We start from the raw sequence: 15,024 nt of genomic DNA, 5'->3' as shown, positions 1-15,024 counted from the left end.
TTACATGGGAGCCAATAGAACCCATAGGGATACATGGGAGCCAATAGAACCCAATAGCACCCATAGGGATACATGGGAGCCAATAGGGAACCCATAGCACCCATAGGGATACATGGGAGCCAATAGAACCCAATAGAACCCATAGGGATACATGGGAGCCAATAGAACCCAATAGCACCCATAGGGATACATGGGAGCCAATAGAACCCAATAGCACCCATAGGGATACATGGGAGCCAATAGAACCCAATAGCACCCATAGGGATACATGGGAGCCAATAGAACCCAATAGCACCCATAGGGATACATGGGAGCCAATAGAACCCAATAGCACCCATAGGGATACATGGGAGCCAATAGAACCCAATAGCACCCATAGGGATACATGGGAGCCAATAGAACCCAATAGCACCCATAGGGATACATGGGACCCAATAGCACCCATAGGGACACATGGGACCCAAGAGCATCCATAGGGATACATGAGACCCATAGGGATACATGGGACCCATAGGGATACATGGGACCCAATAGGACCCAATAGCACCCATAGGGAGCCCATAGGGACACATGGGACCCATAGCGACACATGGGACCCAATAGCACCCATAGGGAGCCAACAGCACCCATAGGGACACATGGGACCCAATAGAGACCAAGAGCACCCATAGGGATACATGGGACCCATAGGGATACATGGGACCCAATAGGACCCATAGGGAGCCAACAGCACCCAACAGCACCCCACAGCACCCCATAGCACCCAACAACACCCCATAGCACCCAACAGCACCCCACAGCACCCCATAGCACCCAACAACACCCCATAGCACCCAACAGCACCCCACAGCACCCCATAGCACCCAACAACACCCCATAGCACCCAACAGCACCCCACAGCACCCCATAGCACCCTATAGCACCCAACAACACCCCATAGCACCCAACAGCACCCTATAGCACCCAACAACACCCCATAGCACCCAACAGCACCCCATAGCACCCTATAACACCCAACAGCACCCCATAGCACCCTATAACACCCAACAGCACCCCATAGCACCCCATAACACCCAACAGCACCCTATAGCACCCAACAGCACCCAATAGCACCCAACAGCACCCTATAGCACCCAACAGCACCCAATAGCACCCCATAGCCCCCCATAACCCCTTATCCCTATGGGTCCGTCCCACTTCAGGCCCCCCCCCTTAACCCCTTCACTTTGGTTCCGCCTCACCTTGGTTCCCCCCCCCCCTTTTCCTCTTCCCCCTTAATGGGCGGCTCCCCCGCCCCCAAACCCCGCCCCCTTCATTACCATATACCCCGCCCCCCATCGCTATAGGTCCACCCCATCTCAATGGCTCCGCCCCCACCGCTATGGCTCCACCCCTTTATCCCTATGGGTCCGTCCCTTAAACCCCTCCCCCCCCGCACTCACCGTCCACGTGACCGACTTGGCCGTCCCCGCCTCCCGGAAGCTCAACCGGAAGTCATGGGCGCCGCCATAGTCCTCCGTGGACGGTACCACCGGGCAGGGCGGCGGGGGGGGAGCCGGGGGGGGTTCCATGGGGCTCAGCTCCTATAAGGGGGGGGTTAAAATATATGGGGACCCCTCAAATCGATCCCTTTAAATGGGGGGGGGGGGAAACCCCATATATGTGGGTCTCGTATTCATACCGCAGGACCCATATTGCTATGGGGCAAACCAACTCACACACACCCCCCCCCCCGGGCTACAATGGACTCACCCATTCAGGGGACTCGGCTGGTAATGAATGGAGGCTGTCCGGGAGCCTGGGAAAAAGGGGGGGGAAGGGGGGGGAAGTGAGGCCAACCCCCCCCCTGCCCCATAGAGAGGGCTATGGAGACCTATGGAGACCTATGGAACCCTATGGAACCACTATAGAGCCCTATGGAACCCTATGGAACCCTACAGACATCCTATAGAACCCTATAGAGCCATATAGACACCCTATAGACACCCTATGGAGCCCTACAGACACCCTATAGAGCCCTATGGAACCCTATGGAGCCCTACGGAACCCTATGGAGCCCTACAGACACCCTATAGAGCCCTATGGAGCCCTATACAGCCATACAGACACCCTATAGAGCCCTATAGAACCCCTATAGAGCCCTATGGAACCCTATGGAGCCCTATAGAACCCTACAGAGCCCTATGGAACCGCTATAGAACCCTATGGAACCCTATAGACACCCTACAGAGCTCTATGGAACCCCACAGAACGCTATGGAACCCTATAGACACCCTATGGAACCTTACAGACACCCTATAGAGCCCTATGGAACCCCTATAGAGCCCTATGGAACCATATAGAACTCCTATAGAACCTTATAGACACTCTATAGAACCCATATAGACCCATACAGACACACTATAGAATCCTATAGAACCCATAGAGATCCCTAGAGACACCCTATAGAACCCTATAGAACTCCTATAGATCCCTGTAGACACCTGATAGAACCTCTATAGAACCCCCTAGAACCCTATAGAATGCATATAGATCCCTATAGAACATTATAGAACCCTATAGAACACATATAGAACCCTATAGAGCCCCTATAAGCCCCTATAGAGCCCTATAGAATGCATATAGAACCCCTATAGAGCCATATAGAACCCTATAGACCCCTGTAGACACCCTATAGAACACATATAAACTCCTATAGACCCCTATAGACACCTATAGAGCCCTATAAACCGCATATAGAAGCCCTATAGAACCCCTATAAACATCCTATACAACTCATATAGACTCCTATAGTACCCCATAGACACCCCACAGAACCCTATAGAATTCTACAGACACCTATAGAACACATATAGACCCCTATAGAACACTATGGAACCCACATAGAACCCTATAGAACGCATATAGAACCCTACAGACACCCTATAGAACTCTTATAGAACCCTATGGAGGCCTAAAGACACCCTATGGAAACCTATGGAGCCCTACAGACCCCTATAGAACCCCTATAGACCCCCATAGAAACCCCATAGACCCCCATAGAACCCCTATAGACCCCTATAGAACCCCTATAGACGCCCCATAGAACCCATATAGACCCCTATAGAACCCCGAAGACCCCTACAGACCCCCTATGGAACCCTATAGACCCCCTATGGAACCCCATAGACCCCTATAGACCCCCATAGAAGCCCTATAGACCCCCATAGAAACCCTATAGACCCCTACAGACTCCCTATAGAGCCCTATAGATCCCCATAGGACCCCTATAGAACCTCATAGAACCCCTATAGACCCCCATAGAACCCCTATAGAGCCCTATAGACCCCCATAGAACCCCTATAGACCCCTATAGACCCCCATAGAACGCCTATAGACCCCCATAGAACCCCGATAGAGCCCTATAGACCCCCTATAGACCCCCATAGGACCCCTATAGAGCTCCATAGAACCCCTATAGACCCCCATAGAGCCCTATAGACCCCCTATAGACCCCCATAGAACCCCTATAAACCCCATAGAACCCCTTTAGAACCCTATAGAACCCCTACAGACCCCCTATAGAACCCTATAGACCTCCATAGAACCCCTACAGACCTCCATAGAACCCCTATAGACCCCCATAGAACCCCTATAGAGCTCCATAGAACCCCTATAGACCCCCATAGAACCCCCATAGAGCCCTATAGACCCCCTATAGACCCCCATAGAACCCCTATAAACCCCATAGAACCCCTTTAGAACCCTATAGAACCCCTACAGACCCCCTATAGAACCCTATAGACCTCCATAGAACCCCTACAGACCTCCATAGAACCCCTATAGACCCCCATAGAACCCCTATAGACCCCCATAGGACCCTATAGACCCCCTATAGAACCCTATAGACCCCCTATAGACCCCTATAGACACCCATAGAACCCCTATAGACCCCTATAGAACCCTATAGACCTCCATAGAACCCCTACAGACCTCCATAGAACCCCTATAGACCCCCATAGAACCCCTATAGACCCCCTATAGAACCCTATAGACCCCCTATAGACCCCTATAGACCCCTATAGACACCCATAGAACCCCTATAGACCCCCTATAGACCCCCATAGAACCCCTATAGACACCCCATAGACCCCCTATAGACCCCCATAGAACCCTATAGACCCCTATAGACACCCCATAGACCCCCATAGAACCCCTATAGACCCCTATAGACACCCCATAGACCCCCTATAGACCCCCATAGACCCCTATAGACCCCCATAGAACCCCTATAGACCCCTATAGACCCCTATAGACACCCCATAGACCCCTATAGACCCCCATAGAACCCCTATAGACCCCTATAGACACCCCATAGACCCCCTATAGACCCCCATAGAACCCCTATAGACCCCTATAGACCCCCATAGAACCCCTATAGACCCCCATAGAACCCCTATAGACCCCTATAGACCCCCATAGAACCCCTATAGACCGCCATAGGACCCCTATAGACCCCCATAGAACCCCTATAGACCCCTATAGACACCCCATAGACCCCTATAGACCCCCATAGAACCCCTATAGACACCCCATAGACCCCCTATAGACCCCCATAGAACCCCTATAGACCCCCATAGAACCCCTATAGACCCCCATAGAACCCCTATAGACCCCTATAGACCCCCATAGAACCCCTATAGACCCCCATAGGACCCCTATAGACCCCCTATAGACCCCCATAGAACCCATATAGAGCCCCATAGAACCCTATAGACCCCCATAGAACCCCTATAGACCCCCTATAGACACCCATAGACCCCCTATAGACCCCCATAGAACCCCTATAGACCCCTATAGACACCCCATAGACCCCCTATAGACCCCCATAGAACCCCTATAGACCCCCATAGGACCCCTATAGACCCCTATAGACCCCCATAGGACTCCTATAGACCCCCTATAGAACCCTATAGACCCCTATAGAACCCTATAGACCCCCTATAGAACCCTATAGACCCCTATAGACCCCCATAGGACCCCTATAGAACCCTATAGACCCCCTATAGAACCCTATAGACCCCTATAGACCCCCATAGGACCCCTATAGACCCCTATAGACCCCCATAGGACCCCTATAGAACCCCATAGCCCCCCCATATCTCACATATTCCATAGGTCCAGGAAGCCCTCGCCCTCCAGCTCCTCCATGACGTCACAGGGGGGCGGGGGGGGATCCCCTATTAAAGGCAAGGGAAGGGGCGGAGCCTCGCCGTGAAGCCACGCCCCCCATCCGGTTACATCACGCTCCTTATATGGCCAAACCCCGCCCATCACCATTAAGCCCCGCCCCTTCTATGGCAAAGACACGCCCCCCATCCCATTAACAAGGGGGGGGACCCCCCCATTGGGTGCTGCCCCCCCCCCCCATTGACCCCCATTGGGTGCTGCCCCCCCCCCATTGACCCCATTGGGTGCTGCCCCCCCCCCCCATTGGGTGCTGGCCCCCCCCCCCATTGACCCCATTGGGTGCTGCCCCCCCCCCCATTGGGTGCTGCCCCCCCCATTGGGTGCTGCCCCCCCCCCCCCCATTGACCCCCATTGGGTGCTGCCCCCCCCCCATTGACCCCCATTGGGTGCTGCCCCCCCCCCCCCCATTGACCCCATTGGGTGCTGCCCCCCCCCATTGACCCCCATTGGGTGCTGCCCCCCCCATTGGGTGCTGCCCCCCCCCCCCATTGACCCCATTGGGTGCTGCCCCCCCCCCCATTGACCCCATTGGGTGCTGCCCCCCCCCATTGGGTGCTGCCCCCCCCCCCCATTGACCCCATTGGGTGCTGCCCCCCCCCCCATTGACCCCCATTGGGTGCTGCCCCCCCCCCCATTGACCCCCATTGGGTGCTGCCCCCCCCCCATTGAACCCCATTGGGTGCTGCCCCCCCCCATTGACCCCCATTGGGTGCTGCCCCCCCCCCCATTGAACCCCATTGGGTGCTGCCCCCCCCCCATTGAACCCCATTGGGTGCTGCCCCCCCCCCATTGGGTGCTGCCCCCCCCCCCCATTGACCCCCATTGGGTGCTGCCCCCCCCCCCCCATTGACCCCCATTGGGTGCTGCCCCCCCCCCATTGACCCCATTGGGTGCTGCCCCCCCCCCATTGGGTGCTGCCCCCCCCCCATTGACCCACATTGGGTGCTGCCCCCCCCCCATTGGGTGCTGCCCCCCCCATTGACCCCATTGGGTGCTGCCCCCCCCCCCCATTGGGTGCTGCCCCCCCCCCCCCATTGACCCCCATTGGGTGCTGCCCCCCCCCCCATTGACCCCCATTGGGTGCTGCCCCCCCCCCATTGACCCCATTGGGTGCTGCCCCCCCCCATTGGGTGCTGCCCCCCTCCCATTGACCCACATTGGGTGCTGCCCCCCCCCATTGGGTGCTGCCCCCCCCCCATTGACCCACATTGGGTGCTGCCCCCCCCCCATTGGGTGCTGCCCCCCCCCCCCCCCTTGACCCCCATTGGCTGCTGCCCCCCCCATTGACCCCCATTGGGTGCTGCCCCCCCCATTGACCCCATTGGGTGCTGCCCCCCCCATTGGGTGCTGCCCCCCCCCCCCATTGACCCCCATTGGGTGCTGCCCCCCCCATTGGGTGCTGCCCCCCCCCCCCATTGACCCCCATTGGGTGCTGCCCCCCCCCCATTGACCCCCATTGGGTGCTGCCCCCCCCCCATTGACCCCCATTGGGTGCTGCCCCCCCCCATTGACCCCCATTGGGTGCTGCCCCCCCCATTGACCCCATTGGGTGCTGCCCCCCCCATTGACCCCATTGGGTGCTGCCCCCCCCCCCATTGACCCCATTGGGTGCTGCCCCCCCCATTGGGTGCTGCCCCCCCCCATTGACCCCCATTGGGTGCTGCCCCCCCCCATTGACCCCCATTGGGTGCTGCCCCCTCCCATTGACCCCATTGGGTGCTGCCCCCCCCCATTGGGTGCTGCCCCCCCCCCCCCCCCCCATTGACCCCATTGGGTGCTGCCCCCCCCCATTGGGTGCTGCCCCGCCCCCCCACCCATTGACCCCCATTGGGTGCTGCCCCCCCCCCCCCCATTGACCCCCATTGGGTGCTGCCCCCCCCCATTGACCCCATTGGGTGCTGCCCCCCCCATTGGGTGCTGCCCTCCCCCCCCCATTGACCCCCATTGGGTGCTGCCCCCCCATTGGGTGCTGCCCTCCCCCCCCCATTGACCCCATTGGGTGCTGCCCCCCCCATTGGGTGCTGCCCCGCCCCCCCACCCATTGACCCCCATTGGGTGCTGCCCCCCCCCCCCCCATTGACCCCCATTGGGTGCTGCCCCCTCCCATTGACCCCCATTGGGTGCTGCCCCCCCCATTGGGTGCTGCCCCCCCCCCCCCCCCCCCATTGACCCCATTGGGTGCTGCCCCCCCCCCATTGGGTGCTGCCCCCCCCCCCCCCATTGACCCCCATTGGGTGCTGCCCCCCCCCATTGGGTGCTGCCCCCCCCCATTGACCCCCATTGGGTGCTGCCCCCCCCCATTGACCCCATTGGGTGCTGCCCCCCCCCCCATTGACCCCCATTGGGTGCTGCCCCCCCCATTGGGTGCTGCCCCCCCCCATTGACCCCCATTGGGTGCTGCCCCCCCCCATTGACCCCCATTGGGTGCTGCCCCCCCCCATTGACCCCATTGGGTGCTGCCCCCCCCCATTGACCCCCATTGGGTGCTGCCCCCCCCCCCCATTGACCCCCATTGGGTGCTGCCCCCCCCCATTGACCCCCATTGGGTGCTGCCCCCCCCCCCCATTGACCCCATTGGGTGCTGCCCCCCCCCATTGGGTGCTGCCCCCCCCCATTGACCCCCATTGGGTGCTGCCCCCCCCCATTGGGTGCTGCCCCCCCCCCATTGACCCCCATTGGGTGCTGCCCCCCCCCATTGACCCCCATTGGGTGCTGCCCCTCCCCCCCCCCTCCCCCCCCATTTTCCCGCTACCTCCGCTCCCGTTTCCCGCCGGCGCGCCCGGGAACCCCCGCGTGCGGCGCGCGGGGACCGGAGGGGGCGGGGCTTGAACCGGAAGCCGGAAGAGGAAGTGGGGGGGAGGAGGAGGAGGGGGGGAGGGAAAGGGCGCCGCCATCTTTAGTACGGGCAAGGGATCTATGGGGCGGGGATATGGGGATCTATGGGTCGGGGATGTAGGGATCTATGGGTCGGGGATGTAGGGATCTATGGGGCGGGGATATGGGGATCTATGGGGCAGGGATGTAGGGATCTATGGGGCGGGGATATGGGGATCTATGGGGCGGGGATGTAGGGATCTATGGGGCGGGGATATGGGGATCTATGGGTCGGGGATGTAGGGATCTATGGGGCGGGGATATGGGGATCTATGGGGCAGGGATGTAGGGATCTATGGGGCGGGGATATGGGGATCTATGGGGCAGGGATGTAGGGATCTATGGGGCGGGGATATGGGGATCTATGGGTCGGGGATGTAGGGATCTATGGGGCGGGGATATGGGGATCTATGGGGCGGGGATGTAGGGATCTATGGGGCGGGGATATGGGGATCTATGGGGCGGGGATGTAGGGATCTATGGGGCGGGGATATGGGATCTATGGGGTGGGGATGTAGGGATCTATGGGGTGGGGATATGGGGATCTATGGGGCAGGGATGTGGGGATCTATGGGGCGGGGATATGGGGATCTATGGGGCGGGGATATGGGGATCTATGGGGCAGGGATGTAGGGATCTATGGGGCGGGGATATGGGGATCTATGGGGCGGGGATATGGGGATCTATGGGGTGGGGATATGGGGATCTATGGGGCAGGGATGTAGGGATCTATGGGGCGGGGATATGGGGATCTATGGGGCGGGGATATGGGGATCTATGGGGTGGGGATATGGGGATCTATGGGGCGGGGATATGGGGATCTATGGGGCAGGGATATAGGGATCTATGGGGTGGGGATATGGGGATCTATGGGGCAGGGATGTAGGGATCTATGGGGTGGGGATATGGGGATCTATGGGGCGGGGATGTAGGGATCTATGGGGCGGGGATATGGGGATCTATGGGGTGGGGATATGGGGATCTATGGGGCGGGGATATGGGGATCTATGGGGTGGGGATATGGGGATCTATGGGGCGGGGATGTAGGGATCTATGGGGTGGGGATATGGGGATCTATGGGGTGGGGATATGGGGATCTATGGGGCAGGGATGTAGGGATCTATGGGGTGGGGATATGGGGATCTATGGGGCAGGGATATAGGGATCTATGGGGTGGGGATATGGGGATCTATGGGGCAGGGATGTAGGGATCTATGGGGTGGGGATATGGGGATCTATGGGGCAGGGATGTAGGGATCTATGGGGCGGGGATATGGGGATCTATGGGGCGGGGATGTAGGGATCTATGGGGCGGGGATATGGGGATCTATGGGGCGGGGATGTAGGGATCTATGGGGCGGGGATATGGGGATCTATGGGGTGGGGATGTAGGGATCTATGGGGTGGGGATATGGGGATCTATGGGGCAGGGATGTGGGGATCTATGGGCGGGGATATGGGGATCTATGGGGCGGGGATATGGGGATCTATGGGGCGGGGATGTAGGGATCTATGGGGTGGGGATATGGGGATCTATGGGGTGGGGATATGGGGATCTATGGGGCGGGGATGTAGGGATCTATGGGGTGGGGATATGGGGATCTATGGGGCAGGGATGTAGGGATCTATGGGGCAGGGATGTAGGGATCTATGGGGCGGGGATGTAGGGATCTACGGGGCAGGGATATAGAAATATAGGGATCTATGGGGCTGAGATATGGGGATCTATGGGGCAGGGATGTAGGGATATAGGGACCTATGGGGCTGGGACATAGGGATCTATGGGGCTGAGATATGGGGATCTATGGGGCTGAGATATGGGGATCTATGGGGCAGGAATATAGGGATCTATGGGGCTGGGGCATAGGGATCTATGGGGCAGGGATATAGTGATCTATGATGGTGGGATATAGGGATATAGGGATCTATGGGGCGGGGATATGGGGATCTATGGGGCAGGGATATGGGGATCTATGGGGTGGGGATATGGGGATCTATGGGGCTGAGATATGGGGATCTATGGGGCGGGGATATGGGGATCTATGATGGTGGGATATAGGGGTATAGGGATCTATGGGGCGGGGATATGGGGATCTATGGGGCTGGGATATGGGGATCTAATGGGATCTATGGGGCAGGGCTATAGGGATCTATAGGACCCATGGGGTGGGCTCTATGTGCCCCATAGGTCTCTATGGGGGGGGGGGGGGGGGGGTCATTCCCATGCGCCCATAGGAGCCCATTGAAGGTTGCGCTGCTTTATTGCAATGGAGGCGGCCCCATAGGGGGCGGGGCTTGGCCCCATAGGGGGCGGGGCTTGGCCCCATAGGGGGCGGGGCTATAGGGTGCTATGGGGCCGGGCGAGCTTCTCGGGGTGGTCGGAGGCCAGGAGGGAGATGTCCCGGATGACGTCGAGGAAGGTGGCGTCTATGGGGCAGAGACCCACAAGTGGGGCCCCTATGGACCCATAGATCCCCCTAGACCCATAGATACCCCCTAGACCCATAGATTCCCCCCCTAGACCCATAGATTCCCCCTAGACCCATAGATACCCCCAGACCCATAGATACCCCCCTAGACCCATAGATACCCCCTAGACCCATAGATCCCCCCAGACCCATAGATACCCCCCTAGACCCATAGATACCCCCCATACACCCATAGATACCCCCATGACCCATAGATTCCCCCCATAAACCTAGACCATAGATTCCCCCTAGACCCATAGATCCCCCCCAGACCCATAGATACCCCCTAGACCCATAGATACCCCCCCTAGACCCATAGATACCCCCTAGACCCATAGATACCCCCAGAGACCCATAGATCCCCCCCAGACCCATAGACACCCCCAGACCCATAGATACCCCCCCTAGACCCATAGATACCCCCTAGACCCATAGATACCCCATACACCCATAGATACCCCCTAGACCCATAGATACCCCTAGACCCATAGATACCCCCCCTAGACCCATAGATACCCCCTAGACCCATAGATACCCCCTAGACCCATAGATACCCCCAGACCCATAGATACCCCCTAGACCCATAGATACCCCCAGACCCATAGATACCCCCCCTAGACCCATAGATACCCCTAGACCCATAGATACCCCTAGACCCATAGATACCCCCTTGACCCATAGATACCCCCCAGACCCATAGATACCCCCCAGACCCATAGATACCCCCAGACCCATAGATACCCCCCCTAGACCCATAGATACCCCCAGACCCATAGATACCCCCCAGACCCATAGATACCCCCCAGACCCATAGATACCCCCAGACCCATAGATACCCCCCCTAGACCCATAGATACCCCCAGACCCATAGATACCCCCAGACCCATAGATAACCCCCAGACCCATAGATCCCTCCCTGCCCCATAGATGCCCCGCCCCATACCCACCCTTTTCCCCCTGACCCGTGTCCGTCTCCTTCATCTTGGCCAATCGCAACCTATGGGGATGGAGGAGACCCATAGAGACCCATAGAGACCCATAGAGACCCATAGGGACCCATAGAGATCCATAGAGATCCATAGAGACCCATAGAGACCCATAGAGATCCATAGAGATCCATAGAGACCCATAGAGATCCATAGAGACCCATAGAGACCCATAGGGACCCATAGAGACCCATAGAGACCCATAGAGACCCATAGAGACCCATAGAGACCCATAGAGACCCATAGAGACCCATGGGTACCCCCTGCCCCATAGCCCACATGGGTCCCCCCCTGCCGCATAGCTCCCATAGGTGCCCCCCTGCCCCATAGCCCCCATGTGTCCCCCCTGCCCCATAGCTCCCCCTGCCCCATAGCTCCACCCCTGCCCCATAGCTCCCCATAGCTCCCCATAGCCCTCTCTGCCCCATAGCTCCCCATAGCTCCCCCCCTGCCCCATAGCCCCCCATGGGTCCCCCCCTGCCTCATAGCTCCCCCTGCCCCATAGCGCTCCATAGCTCCCCATAGCTCCCCCTGCCCCATAGCTCCCCATAGCTCCCCCTGCCCCATAGCTCCCCATAGCTCCCCATAGCGCCCCATAGCTCCCCATAGCTCCCCATAGCTCCCTCTGCCCCATAGCCCCCCATAGCTCCCCATAGCTCCCCCTGCCCCATAGCGCCCCATAGCTCCCCATAGCTCCCCCTGCCCCATAGCTCCCCATAGCGCCCCATAGCTCCCCATAGCTCCCCATAGCTCCCCATAGCTCCCCATAGCCCCCCATAGCTCCCCCTGCCCCATAGCTCCCCATAGCGCCCCATAGCTCCCCATAGCTCCCCCTGCCCCATAGCTCCCCATAGCGCCCCATAGCTCCCCATAGCTCCCCATAGCTCCCCATAGCTCCCCATAGCCCCCCATAGCTCCCCCTGCCCCATAGCTCCCCATAGCTCCCCATAGCTCCCCATAGCTCCCCATAGCTCCCCATAGCGCCCCATAGCTCCCCCTGCCCCATAGCTCCCCATAGCTCCCCATAGCTCCCCATAGCGCCCCATAGCGCCCCATAGCTCCCCCTGCCCCATAGCTCCCCATAGCGCCCCATAGCTCCCCATAGCTCCCCCTGCCCCATAGCGCCCCATAGCTCCCCATAGCTCCCCATAGCCCCCCATAGCTCCCCCTGCCCCATAGCTCCCCATAGCTCCCCATAGCTCCCCCTGCCCCATAGCGCCCCATAGCTCCCCATAGCGCCCCATAGCTCCCCATAGCTCCCCCTGCCCCATAGCTCCCCATAGCTCCCCATAGCGCCCCATAGCGCCCCATAGCTCCCCATAGCGCCCCATAGCTCCCCATAGCTCCCCATAGCGCCCCATAGCTCCCCATAGCTCCCCCTGCCCCATAGCTCCCCATAGCGCCCCATAGCTCCCCATAGCTCCCCATAGCTCCCCCTGCCCCATAGCTCCCCATAGCTCCCCATAGCTCCCCATAGCGCCCCATAGCGCCCCCTGCCCCATAGCGCCCCCTGCCCCATAGCTCCCCATAGCTCCCCATAGCTCCCCCTGCCCCATAGCTCCCCCTGCCCCATAGCTCCCCATAGCGCCCCATAGCGCCCCATAGCTCCCCATAGCGCCCCATAGCTCCCCATAGCGCCCCATAGCTCCCCATAGCCCCCATAGCTCCCCATAGCTCCCCATAGCGCCCCATAGCTCCCCATAGCTCCCCATAGCGCCCCATAGCGCCCCATAGCTCCCCCTGCCCCATAGCTCCCTATAGCTCCCCATAGCTCCCCATAGCTCCCCATAGCGCCCCATAGCTCCCCCTGGCCCCATAGCTCCCCATAGCCCCCCATAGCTCCCCATAGCTCCCCATAGCCCCCCATAGCTCCCCCTGCCCCATAGCTCCCCATAGCTCCCCATAGCTCCCCATAGCTCCCCCTGCCCCATAGCGCCCCATAGCTCCCCATAGCTCCCCATAGCGCCCCATAGCTCCCCATAGCTCCCCCTGCCCCATAGCGCCCCATAGCTCCCCCTGCCCCATAGCTCCCCATAGCTCCCCCTGCCCCATAGCGCCCCATAGCTCCCCCTGCCCCATAGCTCCCCATAGCCCCCATAGCCCTCTCTGCCCCATAGCTCCCCATAGCTCCCCATAGCGCCCCATAGCTCCCCATAGCTCCCCCTGCCCCATAGCTCCCCATAGCCCCCCATAGCTCCCCCTGCCCCATAGCTCCCCATAGCTCCCCATAGCTCCCCATAGCGCCCCATAGCTCCCCATAGCTCCCCATAGCGCCCCATAGCTCCCCATAGCTCCCCCTGCCCCATAGCTCCCCATAGCGCCCCATAGCTCCCCATAGCTCCCCATAGCTCCCCCTGCCCCATAGCTCCCCATAGCGCCCCATAGCTCCCCATAGCTCCCCATAGCTCCCTCTGCCCCATAGCCCCCCATAGCTCCCCATAGCTCCCCCTGCCCCATAGCGCCCCATAGCTCCCCATAGCTCCCCCTGCCCCATAGCTCCCCATAGCGCCCCATAGCTCCCCATAGCTCCCCATAGCTCCCCATAGCTCCCCATAGCCCCCCATAGCTCCCCCTGCCCCATAGCTCCCCATAGCGCCCCATAGCTCCCCATAGCTCCCCCTGCCCCATAGCTCCCCATAGCGCCCCATAGCGCCCCATAGCTCCCCCTGCCCCATAGCGCCCCATAGCTCCCATAGCTCCCCATAGCCCCCCATAGCTCCCCCTGCCCCATAGCTCCCCATAGCTCCCCATAGCTCCCCCTGCCCCATAGCGCCCCATAGCTCCCCATAGCGCCCCATAGCTCCCCATAGCTCCCCCTGCCCCATAGCTCCCCATAGCTCCCCATAGCGCCCCATAGCGCCCCATAGCTCCCCATAGCGCCCCATAGCTCCCCATAGCTCCCCATAGCGCCCCATAGCTCCCCATAGCTCCCCCTGCCCCATAGCTCCCCATAGCGCCCCATAGCTCCCCATAGCTCCCCATAGCTCCCCCTGCCCCATAGCTCCCCATAGCTCCCCATAGCTCCCCATAGCGCCCCATAGCGCCCCCTGCCCCATAGCGCCCCCTGCCCCATAGCTCCCCATAGCTCCCCATAGCTCCCCCTGCCCCATAGCTCCCCCTGCCCCATAGCTCCCCATAGCGCCCCATAGCGCCCCATAGCTCCCCCTGCCCCATAGCTCCCCATAGCGCCCCATAGCTCCCCATAGCCCCCCATAGCTCCCCATAGCTCCCCATAGCCCCCCATAGCTCCCCATAGCTCCCCATAGCGCCCCATAGCTCCCCATAGCTCCCCATAGCGCCCCATAGCGCCCCATAGCTCCCCCTGCCCCATAGCTCCCTATAGCTCCCCATAGCTCCCCATAGCTCCCCATAGCGCCCCATAGCTCCCCCTGCCCCATAGCTCCCCATAGCCCCCCATAGCTCCCCATAGCTCCCCATAGCCCCCCATAGCTCCCCCTGCCCCATAG

At 60.1% G+C, this 15,024-nt stretch overlaps 1 protein-coding gene across 1 annotated transcript in view; it reads right to left on the bottom strand.

Moving 5' to 3' along the window:
- Positions 1-1,442: 1,442 nt before the first annotated feature.
- LOC133264582 (arf-GAP with coiled-coil, ANK repeat and PH domain-containing protein 1-like) overlaps positions 1,443-15,024 on the bottom strand; it is a gene marked incomplete at both ends in the record, with an annotated part of 39,283 nt that continues 25,701 nt past the window's right edge. Inside the window, 2 exons of the mRNA XM_061444411.1 lie at positions 1,443-1,583; positions 1,753-1,798. Of these exons, the coding sequence (XP_061300395.1) occupies positions 1,443-1,583; positions 1,753-1,798 (187 nt within the window). The remainder of the gene's footprint in view (positions 1,584-1,752; positions 1,799-15,024) is intronic.

This window comes from Pezoporus flaviventris, unplaced genomic scaffold (assembly GCF_033815535.1).
Source record: "Pezoporus flaviventris isolate CSIRO_AGI_PZ_B2104156 unplaced genomic scaffold, CSIRO_AGI_Pfla_v1 ptg000865l, whole genome shotgun sequence".
NCBI classification, from domain to species: domain Eukaryota; kingdom Metazoa; phylum Chordata; class Aves; order Psittaciformes; family Psittacidae; genus Pezoporus; species Pezoporus flaviventris.
Note: the sequence above shows the minus strand (reverse complement) of the source record. Positions and strands in the feature narration are given on the sequence as shown.